Source organism: Dermochelys coriacea, chromosome 1, assembly GCF_009764565.3.
Source record: "Dermochelys coriacea isolate rDerCor1 chromosome 1, rDerCor1.pri.v4, whole genome shotgun sequence".
Lineage (NCBI taxonomy): Eukaryota > Metazoa > Chordata > Testudines > Dermochelyidae > Dermochelys > Dermochelys coriacea.
In genome coordinates, this window is record NC_050068.2 from 152,885,645 (window position 1) to 152,905,460 (window position 19,816).

The 19,816-nt window shown below is 40.1% G+C and overlaps 1 protein-coding gene across 7 annotated transcripts in view; it reads right to left on the bottom strand.

The window, feature by feature from the left end:
• Positions 1 to 6,542: 6,542 nt before the first annotated feature.
• BCOR (BCL6 corepressor) overlaps positions 6,543 to 19,816 on the bottom strand; it is a 69,102-nt gene continuing 55,828 nt past the window's right edge. For all 7 annotated transcript variants that reach the window (XM_043505820.1, XM_038387116.2, XM_038387111.2 and 4 more), the window contains 5 exons: positions 19,046 to 19,212; positions 10,991 to 11,136; positions 9,363 to 9,440; positions 8,995 to 9,145; positions 6,543 to 7,662 (listed from right to left, as the gene is read on the bottom strand). In XM_043505820.1, the coding sequence (XP_043361755.1) occupies positions 7,368 to 7,662; positions 8,995 to 9,145; positions 9,363 to 9,440; positions 10,991 to 11,136; positions 19,046 to 19,212 (837 nt within the window). In that variant the 3' untranslated portion in view covers positions 6,543 to 7,367. The remainder of the gene's footprint in view (positions 7,663 to 8,994; positions 9,146 to 9,362; positions 9,441 to 10,990; positions 11,137 to 19,045; positions 19,213 to 19,816) is intronic.

The window sequence follows — 19,816 nt, forward strand, 5'->3', positions numbered from 1 at the left end:
GTCTCTCTCACCAACAGAAGTTGGTCCAATAAAAGCTATTACCTCACCCACCTTGTCTTTCTAATAAACAAGCTGGAATTCCTACCTCTACTGGAGAAAAACCTAACAGATTAGATGAAGATAAAACCATCTGCACTTGAAAACAAAATTATTCTCCTTTAGAGAAAAAGCATGGAGATGTAAAGGTTGAAAATGTTCTTTAAAACTGCCCCACCTTGCACCATGCCCCCAAGGATACAACCTCTGAGGGAATGCCTACACTACAGCAGCATACTAGACACTTCCTACATAGATGGAAGGGGTTTGTTCCATCAGCGTAGTTAATCCACGTCTCTGAAAGGTGGTAGCTAGATCAATGAAAGAATTCTTCCATTGCTCTGGCCTCATCCCAAATACAGTGATTAGTATGCAAAATTTTTCATTGCTGAGAGATGTAGCTAAATAGATCTAATTTTTAAGTGTTGGGGAGACCTGAGATTACAGTTCTAGAATATGTTCTTCACAGAGGGTGAAACTACATCCCACCAAGGCCATAAAGTCCTTGGGTATCTTGAGATTAGTCAGCAATAGAAAACCTCAATCTTGAAAGGTTTGGGAGTGCAGACTGGGCTTGGTTTCATGTCTAAAAGAAACTTCACTTCACCTTTGACCTGTGACTGGTACAGAAATGGTGGGGGCTAAGACAGAGGGCGCCAGAAAAAGGAAGAGCTGTAGGGAGCACTTTCCAGTCGAATAGTTGGATAGCTCTGCAAAATCATCTGGAAATTCTAAGGAGAGAAAAACAACATGTGACAATTGAGCAGAACTTTGCAGTAACCAATGTGTTCCCATGTGCCCAGTAATATTCATTATCTTATCAAAGTCACAAAGCCAGAAAGAAACTCAAATACAGATTTAATGAGGCAATGGTGAATTTAGAGTTAGTGGGGCCCTGTGCTCAGCTTCATTTTTGGGGCCCCTCCTTGGGACCCAGCCAAGAAAAAGAACATTCTGTCTTCTCTCTCTCCCGCCCCAGTTTTTCATTCTTTTTTTCCTTCATCCTCCTCCTATAAGTAATAGGAAGTAAATGAAAATAAAGTGAGGTACCTCGATTGTTCTTGTAGTCTAACTTATTTTTCCATAAACCACTTGAAAATCGCGGAGGGTCTCGATGGACCACTTAATGATCTTTCCAAATATTGTTTGTACCGTTAGCTAACGATTGTAAAGCGCTTTGGATAAGAGCACTTTGTAAAAAGACACTGGGGTGCAGGGTCTGGCCAGGAGTTAGGGTGCAGGAGGGGGCTCAGGGCTGGGACAGGGGATTGGGGTGTGGAGCACTTACCTGGGGCAGCTCCCATTTGGTGTGAGGGGTGCAGGTTGGGATGGGGGGGCTGCAGGAGTCAGGGAGGGCAGGGAGTGGGGGGGTGCAGGAGTCAGGGAGCTGGGGGTGTGGGCTGGGGTCTTTGGGGTGCTCCCAGCTCCCTGCCCAGAGCAGCTCACGGCAGAGGGCGGGGGAGGGTATGTGTAGGGGGAGTGTGGGGGCCTCGCCTTTGCTCTGCCCTGCCCCGATTCCACCTCCTTCCCCAAGGCCCTGCCCCTGCTTCTTCTCTGCCTCCTTCCCTGAGCACGCTATGACCCCACTCCTCCCTCTTCCTCCCGGAGTGACCTGAGCACTGGCAAACAGCTGTTCAGCGTGGGGGAAGCGCGGGAAGGGAACGCGGCATGCTCTGGGGAGGAGGCGGGGAGCTTAGCTGTCAGTGGGGGCAGAGCCTGCAGCAGGAGCCCCAGGACCAAGCTTCTGTCCCCGCAGCTGCCCAGCCCTGGGGCCTCCTGTTATTGCGGGGGAGGAGGGCCTGTGCCAGGGCACCCTGTGTTTTACTGTAAATCCGCCTCTGTAATGAGGTATTTAAGAGGGATTTCAACATGCACCAGGCCAATGAAGGAACCATCCCATCACCCTCATTTCTCAACCTCAGCTGAGTCCATTTTGTTCTTCTTTCTCTGTTTCTAAAATGCTGGCCTTGCTCAGGGAGAAAGAAAGCTGGTGTTTTTCTGTGTTTAAATCGGCCAACAGACAAAGAAAGTGTAAGTAAGATGAAAGTGACTAACACAGATTACTAGCTGATGAACCACAATACAGCTATTCAATACATAGCCCTTCATACACATCCCATCTCCTCTCCCCCAGCATGGGCCAGTAGAGTTCAAGTGGCTATTGAATTTCTGAGTTTTTAAATTGATTTTCTGCAGAACTTAAAATAATAATGGTGCTTTAATAGCATATTCTTTACACATGGGCATTTTCCCTTATTTCGCTCACCCACCCTGCTTGGCATGTTATCAATGGTCAGGGATGAAACACAATTACCCAGCACCCTGCGAGTTAGAAGGGACACTGCAGCTAGCACCATCTCCCCAATCCTGACTGGTGTATAGGCCTCAGATCCTACCTGTGGCTGAACCTTAGATTTCTGAAGGGCCAGCCACTCTAAAAAAGCTGAGCTTTATTTTACACTGAATACATTGCCACCACCATAATGGTGGTCTAGTCATATGTACTGCTCTCCCTACGTGGGACTGACTTAACAGAACAATAGTAAATGTCAACAGGTTCCATGGAGGGAGTGCCTGACTGCAGAGATATGGGTGAGTGGTGCAGGTCCCTGCGTAGCTGTGAGTGAAACATTTCCCCGTGCCAGCAAAGGACAGGCTATAGTGAAGTGAGAGTAAGATGAAACTGCGGAAACACACAGTGCCTGCTGAGCCTTACAGTTCAGTGGTGAGTAGCTTCTTATCAGCGGCGCTGCGTGCTACAGTCAGGCTCCTGGATGGGTGTAGCTGTCTCTCTCCATTTTAAAAACAGACACCACACTGAACATGTAACATCTGTGAGAACCCTGACAATTGTTTGACAAGCGAGATGGACGTGTTACACTTCTCTTCCTCTGCCCTCCCAGCACTGATGTATACTTTAACCATGCTGGACAGGGCAAAAGCAGTACCAAACTTGTGATTGTAAGTTCAGTTTGCTGGTCTGAACCATATAGTCCAGTAGCAACTAATCTGCCTATTGCTCACCCCACTGTTGAAGAAATTCTGCTGTACTCTTGCTGATGTTGCCTGTATAATATTCATTAGCCAAAGTTAAAAGGTATAAATTGATTCTTGTATTAAATAGATATTCCTGTTCAATTATTGACAATTTTGTGAATGGCTTAGTATTTCAATTATTCTGATTTTTTATATTACATTATTTTATAGATGCATATTTACTTTAAAAAAAACCACACACAACTACATCTATTAACATATTTAAGAGGAAAAAAAAAAAAAACCATCCAGGCTGCTGTAATGTACTGTGTAGCATTACTTTGGGTGCTTCCTAAGCTAGGAAAATCTTGTTTAATAATAATTTCCTCATGAATATGTAAATCTGCATCAGTGTAATACTTCATTTCTGTCACTATTAATGAGTTGCAAATTAATGTGACAACAAAAGGAAAATCTATTTAGTGGCAGAACCGTATTGCATACCTGGTGAAAGAGAGCAGCCAATTCCCATCACTTCAATCTCATGGAGTGTACGTGTGTGTGTGGGTGGGGAAAGTTAACATCTAGACTAACACTATACTACACTATTTACCCAGCTGTGAGTTAACACTTGTATAGCACTTTTCACCATTTTCAGAGCCCTTTACAAAGCATTATCATTCCCATTTTAGAGATCCAGGAAACTGAGGCACAGACATTGCTGGGAGGAGAACAAAGAAATGTACCATGTAGAATGAGGCAAGAATTATAGCTGTATAAAGCATCAGAAGTAACAAAAGGTTTCTAAGAGACTTCTTAGTGAAATCAAAGCTGAAAGGCAATGCTTTTTGTACCAGTTCATCATGGTTGTTACTTGCAAGATGATACAATCTCTCCACTCTGCAGTCAAAGTGAACCAGTTTGGAATACAAAACTAGCATGATTAACCTAGGAGTGAACATTATATTAATTTTTTTATATATATATATATATATATATATATATATATATATATATATATATATACATACACACACACACATACACACACACACACGTATTACATGCAACATTTCTTTTAGATCTGTTGGGGTGTTTTTCATCACCTAATGAGCCAAGCTAATCTCATGGTGTGTGTCCTGGCTGATTCCTCCCCGAAGCAGGTGTATCTCCAGAATATGTAGAAATGAAATAGTGTAAATACAAATCTGTCCCAATAAAATATCAAATATTATATAATCATATTTGTGGCATCAAATCTTTTACCATAAATTCCCCTTTTCTGCCTGTGAATCAATATTGACGTAAAAAGATAGTGCTCACAGACAATTTTAAACAGACACTTTTTAAAACTACTTTACATTATACAAGTTAAAAATAGTAAAGCCTTTAGTTTTCTTTTATAAACTGAAATAATATGAGTGTTTAAAGACTTTCATCAAGTATTACAGAATCTGTAGGGGACTAGAGCTACTGCTGCCTATATTTACCTTACTCTGACTTACTGATCAGTTCACATTAATGCTTAGTCCACAGATCAGTTCTCAAGTACATCTTGTGCTTGGCAAAGAAATGAAGGGGGAAAGCCATCTTCATACTTTCTCTATTGTAGGATCAGCATGGCCCCTAGTAATGGTTAGAGCAGATTCAGGGCTGCTCTATTTTACCCTCTCCTTCCTGTGGCCCCGTCTCCTACACTGGGAGCTACTACAGGACTGCTTCAATAGCTGTGTTGTGTGGGTACTCCCTTACATGGAGTGCACTCCCCAAGGGCCATTTTCACCACCTTGAAAGGTATCTGGTGGCTTAGATCTCAGATTCTTTTGTGCCAGTTACTATGTCTATAGCTAGAAGTGTTGCTTTCAAAGTTCTTTGGAACAGAGCTTCAGCCAGGCGGCAGAATTCTGGAGTGTGTGTGGATGAAACAAAACCCCAAGCCAGCACCCTTTTAGGGGAGAAAGACCCCAAATGGAAGATTGCATGTGTAGCTGGGGACCTAAATATTCAGCCCTGTTGGGAGTCGGAGGGAGCAAAAGGTAGGTTTAAGTATCACAGAGCTGAGCTTCCTGCATCACTCGAAGGAACCATTTCCAGGATCAGGCTTGTTCCCCACCTAGCCTGGATCAGGGTGTTTTCTAGACTTCCTCAGCTATCACCAAGTAAACGCCACCAAAATAAACTGTACATTGAGAGAGCTGTGAGAACAAAAGTAGCCACAGGCACCACCACAGCTCCCACCTGGTTTGTAAGCTGCTGAATCTGACTAATTACTGATGGGAATTGAGGGAAACTGTCGTGGGCAATGCCAGATTCTGAGCAACATGATTCCAGACAAGCAGGTGGGCAGACTTGCAACTAGAGAGCAGCTCCACTGCCTCCGAAAGATGTTGATCGAAGACACCTGGGCCAGCAAGGTCACCACAGCACATTCTGGCAGGTGTTTAGAAAGGAAGTGGTCCTACATGCTGCATCATAGAGAACAATTTTTTTTTTTAAACCGCATTAGGGGATAAGTGTTATAAGGAAGTCCCCTACCTTTGCTGTATTTACATAGCGTAGACAGGTCCTTAATGTGCTCAAAACACTTTGTTACAACAGCGCAGGTTTCTAACTGAAATTGAAAAAGTCCTGATGTGGACAAGGAGTGGGTGTATACTGAGCATTATGAAAGGACCCCATTGGCTGATGCTGAAGGTTCTGACTAGGCAGATATTTATTCTGAGCACATTTCAGACCATTCCGAAGGAGGTGGTTCAGAAAAGGAAATATACTTTCATTTCCTGTTTACCCACTGAACACGAAACCCACAGAGATTTCTCTCTTTTACACTCCATGCCCAGAGATGTGGTCTCTGCCAATACACCATAAAGTGGTATACTGCTGATACATACCCAGAAATCACCAGCCAATCAGCAAGCAGCTGACCAGAGAAAACAGGTCCAAGAAACGTGTTTTTAATACTTACACACAACTTAATTTCTATGCTCAAACCCTACTCTTGACGTGGAAATGAGAAGAAATGTAATCAGCAATTAAGAACAAGAACTTGCCACTTTCAGTTGCTGGCAGACAGCTGAGCAAAGCAAAATGCCTGTTTCCAAAATCCAACTGCAGATTATGCATTCAAAAGAGGAGCTCTAAAACATATACTTTTTTTTTTTTAATTAAACAGGGGAACTTGCATTTTAAATTTATTTGCTTTGGTGCAAATACTGTAAAACTGCTTCAGTGAGTGCGTTTCTGCTCTGACCTTCCACAGGCATCTTGACTTCCGCCACATGTGGGTGCTGGGCCTATTTCTACTGTTTTTTAAACATCTGTCCCTGTAAAAGGCTCATGAGATATTTTTCTTTTGACCTTGATCGTAGAAAGCTAATATAGATTCAACATCATATTTTATAAATGGCTCCCCAGCACCTGCGACATTCCTGCTTGGCTCCAGTAAATGATATCAGATCCTCCTTTTACAAACTTTAATAAGTTAGTTTGATTTATAAAATTGTGCACAGAATAAAACTCATTTCAACATCTTCATTTTCTCAGTTTTATTGCCTTTAAGAAATTTTTTGTAAAATATAAATACAAAGGCAGGAGAATTTACTTACAAAGTTAAAACACAGATTTCAAACGTAAACACACAATTCAGAAAATTTTAGTTTATGTACAGTTTCAAGCAACTTCAACATATGTTAGTTTTTCAATATTTTACAAGATACAGAAAAAATAGTTCAAAGTCTTCTTTAAATAAAGAGCATAAAATGTTTAAACATATATAAACAATCCGGTTTGATGTGTGAAAACTAAATTTCACAGCTTTTAAATTAGGATATAAAAGTTCATACAATTAGTTGGTGTATATGGATATGGTTTTAATTTATATTACAAGCTATTGAATTATATTCAATAGTGCTTACCTGGCCGAAGCAGGTAATTCTGTAAACAAAAATAATATCATGAAGTGCCTTACCAAATTCTATCTCCCAAACAAGCCACATGACTTTGATCACATCACCTATAAAAGTATGTTCTGTGTAATCAGTGCTTTGTGTGAAACAAAGTCAATGTGTGGGTGTGTTATATTTTTTAAATGTGTTCCAAGTAAAAACAAAAAGTATCCCAAAGCCTGTGTGCATTTAAAGAAACATTATATAACAATTTTGTAAAAACTGATTAAAGTTCTTAAAAAAAAAAAAAAAGTCCCAAAGTCCATCAAAATGGAATTCAAATCTCTTATATAAAGGAAAAGATATTTTAATATTTAATAGTGTCCTTTCTTTACAGAACAATTGCATTTTTAACACATATACATAAAGAATTAACTTTATATGGTACTATACATTAAATGGCCTGGTGGCTCACCAATGGATATCAGAGAGATCATCATCATCTGGATGCAACCACTCAAGTGAAGATCCAAGTAAAGTCTGAAGTTCACTTGTAAACTCTACTAAGTCCAAGAGTTCCTTGCTTTCTGGATTAAAAGCTTCAAGGTCCTTAGCACAAGAGAACAACTGACTCAAAGACGTCTGTTTGTAAAACTCTGCCTCGGTGATTGAGACAACTTCTACATTAGGGAAGTTGCAACGGAATATGCGGGATGACATTTTCAGCCTCTTAACTATGTCTGACAGCAATAGCCAATTTCGTGGTCTGCAGAACAAAAAAAAGGGCTTAAATAATTGACCATGAAGTTATAATCATCCTGGTTATGTAAGCAGTAGCTTTACATTGTGTGTCAAATCCTGCTCACCATACTCCTGCAAACACTTTTACTGGCATCAATGAGACTAGCTGTGGGATTAGAATTTAGCAGTGTCCAGCTGCATGTAGACAGACATACACGAATACTAATATCATCCATGGCTTTTGGGTGACTGGCTGGTCGCATGATGTATCAACATAGGCCCTGACTCCGTAAATTGCGGTTCATAATTTTACACAGGTGAAGAGTCACACTGACTACTACTCACATGTGTAAATGTTTACACAATGAAGCCTTGCTTTTTAGCAGTCAAGAGTTAGCTTACAGTTAAATAATCAGTATTTTGGACAGCTATGCATTCTAAAAAAAGCAATTAATGGGAAAAAAGTGGATTTTTCAGATTAATACTAAATATTAAATATTAAATTCAATTTTTATGTGTGTCAAATTTTGATTAATGGGCATTATTTAACCACAGTCAGAATAAGCTAGTCCGACATGGCTTATAAACTCTTCAGAGATAATAGGTTGTGAAAAAACACTGTAGTTTTAAATTATGCAACTGTTGCAAACTATGAACAGTTGTTTACTGAGCTGATTCACATTTAGGAGATACTACACAACTAAAACAGTCCAGGTTTCTGCTTGTGATTAACAGTGTTCCTATATCTGTATACAACCAACATGCTATAAGCCATTTCTCCATGTGTTTGATCCAATGCATTATTCATAGGTCAAATCCAGCTTTGCACTGGAGCATTAAAACTGTAGTAATGATGCCATGTTGTCACTCATGAAGTGTCTATTAAGTGATAAAGAGATGCAAATTCACAAGGAAAAATTTCAAGATAAAATGTTAACTTACTTAATATTAATCTGCCAGAAGCAAATGTGTTATTTTGGGACCGTCAAGATCCTTTTTTGGGTGATGGGAGGACGTTTGATATGTCTTGGGTTAAAACAGTTATTCACTCTTTTCTGGCATGTAAAGCCAGCTATCTATGCTAACAGCATTTTGTAAAGTACTTTATACTATGGCAAATACAGTTAGCACAAGCAGAATGTTTAGACTGCAATTTCTTTGCGTACCCTTACACTTTTGGAACTCCACCCGAGAACTGACATATCAACTTTCTTCCCTACCACCTCACAGTGCCACACGGTATGAATAATTGTACAGAAATATAACAGTTTAAATTGTGCTATTCTAAAAGCAGCATTCAGGCACTGACTCCTGCTACCCCAAACAGATTATTTCATAAATTGATATCAGTTCTTACCCCTGAGAGAGAGACACTTGGATGTTGTAACATGGCAAGAGAGGCCCATCTGAAAATTCAAATTCAAACACATCGCTAAAGCCATCTTCATCCTCATCACTTGGGCCAGGGGGATTTGCCAGGATGTCAAAACCAGATTCATCTTTTGGATCTAGTTTTAAAAAAAAAAAAAAAAAAGGCAGGTCCAATCAGCATTAGGAGTATATTGAAAGGCTTGCTTTATCATCCTGTAACTGACGCAGTAAATAAAACTAAACACTTCCCTTCAAAACTTCCTCTGGCACATAGCAAAAGAAACCCCCCCACATGCTAGATAATGTTTTGAAACTTCTTCACATACAAAAAATAAAAGGATAACATTTGCTCACCACACACAGAGCTGCCATAGAAATCCCAGTACAAACCAGGGTCATCCACACTTCGACCTTGCAGGTCAGTTAAATACTCTAGAGAGGGAAACAACAAAAACAAATCAGAATGGAAAGTTGTATGATACACTGCCCGCTAGGCTTGCCAGAGTCACAATATGCATTCTTCATACCTCCCATCTAAAATCCACAACGTATTCTTGATGCACATACCATGAAGAATACCATTCTCGTGACTATTCCTGGAATATACTTTTCTCATCTCGCCCCAAGTCCCCAGGGGTCCCTTCCACCCCCCTCAAAATCCTCATCAAAACCCAACCCTTTGCAGAGACAAATTTTGACCCATGAATTCCTGAGCTTTAGACTGCAGCACCTTAATTTTCTGAGAGATGCAATCTTGAGCCTTGAAAAAAAAAAAATCAATTTTTTCCATTCTCCACAATTTTCAAAGATAAGGAATTTGGGAGGTAAGTAGCAGACATGAGAAGGGAAAAGGTTTTCACACTACGGGCTGGTTTTCACTGTGGATCCAGGCTGCTGAGATCGACGCAGCGGCGGTTGATTTAGCAAGTCTAGTGAAGACCCCCTAAATTAATGGCAGAGCGCTCTCTGGTCAATTCCAGTACTCCAGCTCCCTGAGAAGAGTAAGAGAGCATCTCCCATCGACGCAGTGCAGTGAAAACACCAGAGTAAGACAACCTAGGCTATGTCGACTCCAGCTATGTTATTCAGGTAGCTGGAGTAGCATAACTTAGATAGACTTACCCCAGTAGGGAACACAAGCCCTAAGGTTACATAACCATGAGGCAGTATTTAGTTTGTGTATAGCCTTAATTTTGTGGCATTTACCAGTGAATAAGACGGAAGTACATTAGGATTAATTTGGGAATGCCAACCCACTGGACTCCAATACAGTCCTAAAGCAACTAACGATTCCGCAAATAGTACCATTTTGTATTTATACACAAGTACTTAAACTCGTTCATTACAAACAATAAAAGAATAGGATATTTTTCAGTTGTGAGCCAATGAAATGACAAAAGGATTTTCAAATTGTGTTTACCTTAACAGGGAAAGTGAAGGTATTAAAATACTTCCACACCTACCCACTCCATTTACATATTCAACTCCTTCATATCATAGCTTTTTAAAAAAATAAAATTGTAGGTTGAACTTTTATAAAGGTGAAAACTAAGGGGAGGGGGATAAAAAACATTCTCTAAAACTTGACACTAAAAGGTAAAAAATCTGTATCACGTGAATAGCGGTAACTAATTATACTTAACATATTGCTATAACATTTGGTAATTTTATTTTAAAGCAAAATTTTATGTACCAATAGAAACTACACTGATCAATGTCCAATTAGCTGGTCTCCAAACCATAAAATATGATGGCAACGTATCATACATCCCACATAGCATATAAAACGACAGTATTCATAGACACGTTTCTGATTTCTACCACTCAGTGTTTTCTTGGCAGGCAAAATATAAAGTCACTTAAGTGTGTTCTAGTAATTGTTATTTACATTGAACAATAAAACTTTGGTTGTTTGGCACCTAGGAGGCAGAGACAGGAAATGTCACATTACATTCACAATAGCAGAGTATAGAGTTACTCACCGGTTAGAAACGTTTCCATCAGTTCACTGTGTGTCATTTTCACAATAGTTCTACCTGAGTAGGTAGCAAGTGTTGGATCAGCGCCATAAGAAAGTAACAAGCGGACAATTTCTAAGTGATCGTTTTCTACTGCATCATGGATAGGCCTAGAAAAAAATGTTAGTGTTAAAATTTTAGAAACAGTGGGCCAAGTTTACCCCCTTTCCCCAGTGTAAATAAGGAGTGACTCTCCTGACTTCAGATTATATATGGTATACACACACTTAATACACACACACACACACACACACACACGACAAATTAAAAAATCAACATAGAACTATCAAGAGATCTACCAGTCACTACCTTGCACCGTTTGCCTGTGCATCATCATTTCATCTTTCCCCACAGTTTCTTTTCAGAGCAAAAGCAATTTGGAAACAGCACTTTTGCTATACACCTGTGCATTGCCTAGCACCTCTCAGTTGTTACTGTAATAATTACACTGATACAATGGAGTGCAGAATTTGAACAAATTTGTATCACCACAATATACTTCACTATAAGCAAAGTACAAAAACATTCCAAATTTCAGCCAATTTAACTTAATTGGATGTGCTGGGGAGGACACTCTTACATATCTACCCAGAAGATAGCTGAAAGACAAAGTTACCCAAAGGTTCTAACTTATGTACATAGGAGCCATCTGTTAAAACTTGCCATGAATTAAAATGGCACAGTATATTTACTTAAGTGGTAGTTTATATATTCACAGCATGATTAATAAATTCCACTTGCAGAATACTATTAATCTAAAAGTCAAAAATGCTGCATTAAGATTAATATATAGCGTAAAGTTGTACAATAAAGTTAGAAGTTTTACAGCAACAAACATTAAGAATGTAAAGAAAAACTAAAAATATCCTTTGAGCCTACAGAAGCAGTAAATTATTGTGCATGCCTATAATTCTAAGTTAAGACCCCCCCTAAATTGTAATTAATATCTGTCTTTAAAAATACCAAGTCCATGTAACTGGAGTTATTTGAAAGTCAACGTACTACACCATTGATCTAATGAGCAATAGGTCTTAAAATCCCAGCTTTTAGAAGGAAGTGAGTAGAGGAGGCATGTAGATCCAGAAGAGGTGTTTACTTTCAACAGACTCTAAAGCATAGTAAATTCACTTTCTCCAAGAGGTAAGAGTCCTTTTATAGACTTCTACTTTTAGACTACCAAAGTGGAGCATTGTTACCGCTAAACATGACACACAAGGGAACTTAAGCATTCAAACTCAAGTATTTCCAGACACAAGAAAAAAATAAGATACTGTTTACAATTAGTATCGCATATAATCATTACTTTCCAAAACCCTCAGAAGATTATAGTCATTAAAAAATGTGAAACCAGGAAAAACAGCAAACATCCTTAACTCTGACTCTGCGTCCCAACCTGCTGTGCCCTCCTCACGAGTAACTGAGTGCGAGATTCACCCCCATGCAGAGGGCCAACAAAAAAAAAGTGTCGAGCACCATTTACATCCTCAAAATGGGGCTTAACTGGGACTCTGGTGATGCACAGGTTTTGTGCAAACCTTCCACACAGGGCTGAAGTCCTTCCTGGATTAATATAGTCATCTTATGGTGCAGTTTCTACGTAACTTCAGGAGAGGATGTGAGTATATCATAATGGTGTACCATCAGAAGAGCTGGAAAAGGAAGGTACGGTGCTATCTTCCAGCAACTGCATAGGTTTTTCTGGTGGATGAAGTTAACTGGGTTGTCCAATTTAGAGCGACAGGTTTCAGAGTAGCAGCCGTGTTAGTCTGTATCCGCAAAAACAACAGGAGGACTTGTGGCACCTTAGAGACTAACAAATTTATTTGAGCATAAGCTTTCATGAGCTACAGCTCGCTTCATCGGATGCATTTAGAGTGTAACTATCAAAACTGTGCGCGCTTTTTATTCAAGTCTACACTATACAGTGTCTTATACTACCCTCATCAGAGTAGCATCCAAGTACCTTCCAGAAGCAAACGATGCAATGTGACTAACATCCGTCACATGTAATTCAGTCTCTATCTCATTCCCCAAATGGAAAATCGTGTTAGTGTGGTATCTTATTTTTATAAATTTTATGAACACTTTTCTGTGTGTTGATATTAGACAAGCAAGTGGAAGATGTGCACCTTGCACTTTTGTAGAAATTGGTGAGGTTTGAGGTGGTTCTTGGTTCCTGTGGAAGCTGGTCTCCCAGTTTTTCCACAGGCCACTGAGAAAACTCTGCCTCTACTATACAAACGAATTTACCCTTTCAATGGACAGCTAGATGGTTCTGGAGGAATGGAGTTGTCAAGTCTGGTCCTCATCCCACAGCTTTATGAGAACTTTTAGATATCCTGGCCCCAAACCAATGAATGCCTTGAAAATGAGGATTAAGACCATGAAGTTGATATGGTATTTTATGTCATATCATAGATTTTTAAAGCCAGAAGGAACCATTATGATCATCAACTCTGACCTGCATAACACAGGCCACAGAACATCACCCAGTAATTCCTGTTTCAAGTCTGTAGCGTAGTGAGCAGAGAACCAGTTCAATCTGCTTCTGGTGGCCCATGCAGCTGAGGCTGTTACGGAGAAGAAGAAATTTTGGAGTTTCTTGCTTCTACGCTCCTCTGGCGCAACAGAACTCTGTACAATAAGCGCAAAGCCTGTCTATGCTGGAGACAGAACTTTCTCAAGGGCTGGTCTGAGACAGTGGAGTGAACTCCCCCAGAAAGCAAGGATCACCACAAACCTCACCATTTTTCACTCCAAACACAAGGTGCATTTCTTTGACCTGGCTTTCTCCAACCCAAAACACATAGCAACATGCATTAAAAAGAGACAACCAAATATAAAACCCTACCAAAACAAGACACTCCACTACCCACGCTTTTCCTGCTGGGGAGAACAAGAGAACAAACAACATGTGAAAGATGTGTAGCCAAGTGGCTTAATGTACTACTAGAAGGCATTCCAATACTATGGTAATGAACATGGTGTAAGAACATGCATAGAAAGAAGAGAAGCTGAAGTCTGAGTCATTGGCCTATATGTGATTGTTGAGCTATTGTATACATCTGTATTGATAATAGTTCAGAGGTTGTCCCTTCTGCTATGTTGAAAATGCACAAGGTCTGGTACCCGTAGGGGACTAAAACAGATACTTGCTGGCTAGAGGGGATGAACACTGATAGCAGGTCAGAGTTAGACTGTTTGCAGACATTAAGTACAAATTTTCTATTAGTGATTTATTGGAGCCTTAAACTTTGAATTCTTTGGCTTTCAGTGTCTTATGATTTTCTAACAATTATTTTTGATATTTATTTACAATCTTAACTATGTTTTAAAGAAGTGGTTTGTCTGAGATGTTCCTCAAAGCCTGTCCAGACAAGGAACATTGTGCAAAAGTTGCACTAGTGTTACTAAATCAATGTAGTTGCCCTGAGGGGGCCTCCGCAGGGGAAGCAGCATCAGATCTGCTGTACTCTTCTATGGAAGCGTGCTACTCCTGCTCCATGGGTCACCCAGATTGTGAAGAGGTCTGTCACAGCAGGTCTGACTGAGCATAGGAAAGATCAGAACACCTGCTGCATTCAGTGTCACTCCTCTGGGGGCAGCTTGGCTGAGGCTATGAGCAATGGGCTCAGAGGGCCATCCCTGCTCCTCTATCTCCTCCCCGCTACCAGCCTGTGATGATTGCAGCTTGCTGTGCAGAGCAGCTGTCTAATTCCCTTCCCCCCCACCCCCGCAGCAAGTGACCTGGAGGAACTGCTTCCCCTACTTTAGTGCAGCAGGAAGCCTGCACAGGAAGCAGCTGCTCTTCAGGGCCTCAGAGCCCTATCTTCTTTGCGCGCACACACCCCAGTGGCAAGCAGAACCATCTGAGCTTCCTTACCCTCCCTGCCACGGAGAAGCGCCTCTTTTTTGTCTCCCGCAGCTGCCCGCAGTTGGGTGAGAGAGAGGGAGGTAAGGAGGCTGCTTTTTTAAAAAAAAAGTAGAAGGAATGACAAGTGAAGGTGGCTTGAGAAAAAAAAAAAAGACCATGAAGAAGGGGAGGGAACAACACAGGGAAAGGTTGAGAGGGACACAGGAGGAGGAGGAGGAGGAGGAAATGAGAAATGGAAAAAGTACACCACTCAGAACAAGAGGAAAATAGATCTAGAGATAGGGTAGATAAAGAGGAGGAAAGATGGGAGAATAAAATATAGACAGTCGTAGCACTGTAAGCATACGGGGTTAGCAAATGAAGTCCCTACCAAAACAGTGTAAAGGCACAAGCAGGTACTAATATTTATACTGATGAAGGGGAGCTATAAGGAGATTTCCTGTTTCTAGTGGAGTTTATTGCCCACTCTGTAAGCTGCTAAAGTACTTCTGCCAGGGATGACAACTTTTACCTCTGGTCTATAAAGATACACCAGAATGCATGAAATAGTTATTTTACAAAAAGTTCCCTTGGCATCCCCATACAGGGCTTTATTCACTACCACCTCCCAAAAAGTATTTATTTTATGGGAATTTCAAAAGGAATTGCTACCTATACCTACGGGTACAATTAAAGTGGTACAACCTGAGTGTAGACAAGCCCTTACAAAGGCAGGAGGCCCCTCCCTTTGGAACAGGGGTGGGCTGCCAAAGCAGTAGCATCCTACACAAAAGCATGGATTCAGATTCTCTCCCAGGTATCACCTCTTCTTCTCTCCCCTTAAATTAGGGAAATTTGCAAGCAGGGGTTTATAATTCCATCACTGGGTGCTCGCAATACACATGCTATTCAAGTTTTGTGCTCAGTCTTTACGACGCCATCAGAATTCCCTTGCTGCAACGGTAGCCCTGTAATTTAGTAGTTTGTTATTTGATTAGGCACTATAGTGTCTCTGTGCCATATTTTTATTTAAATACATACCTTTATATAAGGGGCTACCCTATAGAGCATATGAGGCGCAACCTGCTTGGAGGGTGGCTACTCCAGTTGAAGTTCCTCTAGTAAAATTAGCTGTTACAGGAGATCATCTTGTCAAGATTAACACAGGAAAAAGCATAGGAGGACACCAGTTTTGGCATAGTCCTTAGGAAGAGGACTGACTAAATTCAGCTGCTAAAAGAACAAAAAACTGACCGTGAAGGGTGAGTCTAATGTCCTAGAGAACTGACCACAGAATCTGTGATGAGAGAGAGAGCCTTAAAGATCTCAATCTTTTCTACAGGTTTCAGAGTAGCAGCCGTGTTAGTCTGTATTCGCAAAAAAAAAAAAAAAAAAAAAAAAAGGAGTACTTGTGGCACTTTAGAGACCAACAAATTTATTTGAGCATAAGCTTTCGTGAGCTACAGTAAAAAATGCATCCGATGAAGTAAGCTGTAGCTCACGAAAGCTTATGCTCAAATAAATTTGTTAGTTAGTCTCTAAGGTGCCACAAGTCCTCCTTTTCTTTTTTGCGAATACAGACTAACACGGCTGCTACTCTGAAACCTGTATTTTTCCCTGTAAGCTTGTATGTGCCCAAAAAAAAAAAGGGGGGGGGGGAAGAGAGATTCTCAGCCACCTTGTGTTTTTCATCTCTTCTGCTACTGAGTAATGTTCTCCACTTATCAGATCAGGAACAGCAGTCAAATACAAAATGTTGACTGCCTTATTTTTTACTGAACTAAATATGCATTATTGCCCTCTGACGGGGAACGCTGATGTTGCCAACCAATGATTCTCAGAGTTCCATCAGATTGCTGAAGTGAGTTTGTTAAGGCCAACCCACAGTGACACATCTACGTGCACTATCTGTTTCTCTGGTTTTCAGTGGAAAATGCATCCGATGAAGTGAGCTGTAGCTCACGAAAGCTTATGCTCAAATAAATTTGTTAGTCTCTAAGGTGCCACAAGTACTCCTTTTCTTTTTAGGGAAAAATACAGTTCAGGCTCCAAGGGAGAAATGGCATTTGTCTTATGACCAGCACTATCTTAAACTCAGATACAGGCTTGGCTATACAAGCCAAAAGGGAGGAGGAGATGATCCTCCTTAAGGAATCCTTCACAGAAACTTGTGCTCTGTATCCTGCTGAACTCCAAGAAACAACCCAGGCAGATCTGATTTGGAATACGCTTTCCTACTCAGAAGCCTTTGAAACAGCTAAGAGAATCTGCCACCAGGAAGCAAAGGGAACCACAGGATGATTTCTGAGGGCAACACCTATGAGTAAGCTGTTAGACAAGATGATGATAAATTGTATTTTAAGACACATTTTTTCCAAAACACGTCAAAGGAATATGCACTCAAGAGCTAGTCATATGTACTAATATTTCTTCCCTGTCATAACTGGAATAATCTCCATTTGTGACTTTGAACTTATACATACTAACAACTGTTTGGAAACTTTCTTAAGTCATTTTTCTATACGGATTATTCTGGCAAGTGAGCTAGAAACCATTTAGGATTCTTTTTTATGGCGTGACTGATTTAGGGAGTCCCAGAGATGGTAGAAAACAGTTTGGTGGAGGGTTTTTTGTTTGGATGTTTAAGATCTCCCCCTTTCTCTCCCCTTTGTATTTTTAAGAAGTGGATCATGGGAAAGGAATTTTTACTATTCAGCCCTAGATTAAATGTTTCTCCAGAAACATCTTTCCAAACTGATGGGCTGGTAATGACAGACCATCATGGACTTCTAATGGACCATCTCTAGCAGGACTCTTGGAGCTTTGTTTTTCTGAATCCTCCTGCCAACTATTTCAAGTTGATATGCAAAAACTTTAAAAACAAAAAACAAAAAAAAGAGAGACAGAGTCACAGTTATGCTAATTTTATGTCCTGGGTAGAAGGTGGGATCTGATAAAACATTCAAGTTAACTACCTGCAGAAGCACCTTCCCCCTAGGATTTTTAAAAGAAATAGAATATAAAGTAACCTGCCCCCAAGAAATCATGCTCCTTAATATATTTAAGAAAAGTTGTCTCCAGATCAGAGGATGAACCATTTACGATTAAATTAGATAAAGAACTTTCTTAGCACAAAGATATACATTCAAAGCTTGAGAAATCATGCATGGCAACTTCCTCAACCCCCACTTACAGAAAAAGGCTCAACATCTACTCAAAACAGGAACTAAATGCATATGGGGATTTTGAGGAAGGCAAAATATGCCAGCAGAGGAACCATCAACTCAAAACACCAAAGGAACAGACCTACCTTAAAAATAATCTTGTTTGCTAAATTAAAAGGAATTTGTTTTAAATTAAAAATAAATCAAATTAGAGTATCAAGACACACAAATATAGCTAATGCAAGAGGGGCTCTCAAATAGGAGAGAGTTGCTGGGCACAAATTTTAATGGAGCAAACACACAACTTTAGCAAAAATAAAGGATGTGGAACGTATAAAGAGGATCATAGCCTTCAGGTATCGTTTCCTCTGAAACTTCAGAAAACTCCAGAAAAGTATACTATTTCCTAGAAAAATACCAGTATATCAAACACTATTAAAATTCATAAGTAAAACAAGCGGTAAATCAAACAAGCCACAATACAAAAATGTGTCTCCCACAGTGGAAAAGAAAGTGACAGGAGTGTGAAGATTCTCTCACATCAGTTTTGGACAACAGGGAAAAAAAAAAAAAAAAAAAAAAAAGAAGAATTGGCAGAGGCCAGATGTGCTAAAGAAACATGAAAAAGGAGTACTTGCGGCACCTGTAGCTCACAAAAGCTTATGCTCAAATAAATTTGTTAGTCTCTAAGGTGCCACAAGTACTCCTTTTCTTTTTGCGAATACAGACTAACACGGCTGCTACTCTAAAGAAACATGGTGTAACTATTTCACAGGAGTTCTAAATTTCCCTGTGTATAAACTTTAGCTAACTCCAGAACTTACAAGACCAAAGAGTGATAGATCTAGAAAGGACACCAACTTTTGGAGAAATTAATTTTCTTTAATCATTCTTTCAAAACAGCTAATACCACGTATGTGACATTTATCCCACCATGTGTTAGTTCATTAATGTGCCACAAAGCACTAGTTATTTTATCTTAGTAACTATAACATTGCTAACCTGGTTCCATCCTGAGCGCTGCAGTTAACATCAGCCCCATACTCTAGAAGATGTCGCACAATGTTCAGCCAGCCTCTGGCGCACGCCTCATGGAGGGCACAATAACCTGCATTGTCACGATGATTTACATCGCAGACCCTGTTTTCCAAACAATACAGAACCACTTCCTGAAAATAGAGAAGGGGGGGAAGAATAGATAGGTCATGTTATTTGTTGCTGCGGAGATGTGCATACCTTTAACATGTTTGGGTTATCTCTGTTTGAATGGGCTGTCTCAGGTTGGAAAGAAGTGTGTGTGAGAGAGAGAGAGTGGGGGGGGAGGAGGAAAGAATCGTGTGGCTCTCATCCCCACAGAAGTAAAATTTTAAAAAAAGTCAAAGACCGCTGTTTTTTCACAAGCAAGGCAACATTGTATTGCGCAGCACTAAGATCTCTATGCACACCAGTGGGATTTTCTGCATTAACTAATGGTAGAAAACAGAGAAAGGATGTACCCATTTCACACTAAATTATGGCTTCTGTTTCCTCAGAATTTGCTTGATGTAAACTGTTAGAAAGGTTATTAATCTTATCCCGTGTATTAAAATATTTATACGAAAATGTTCCAAGCACAGCAGCAATGCATTCAATGTTAGCTTGATAAAGAAAGTTTGTAAAGACATGAAGGACAATGGTTTCCATTAGAAAACTAATCATAAGAAAATCCTAGCTCCAATGAAGTCAATGGAGCTAGAATTTCACCCATAGTGATTTTCTTCATTCAGAACTAGA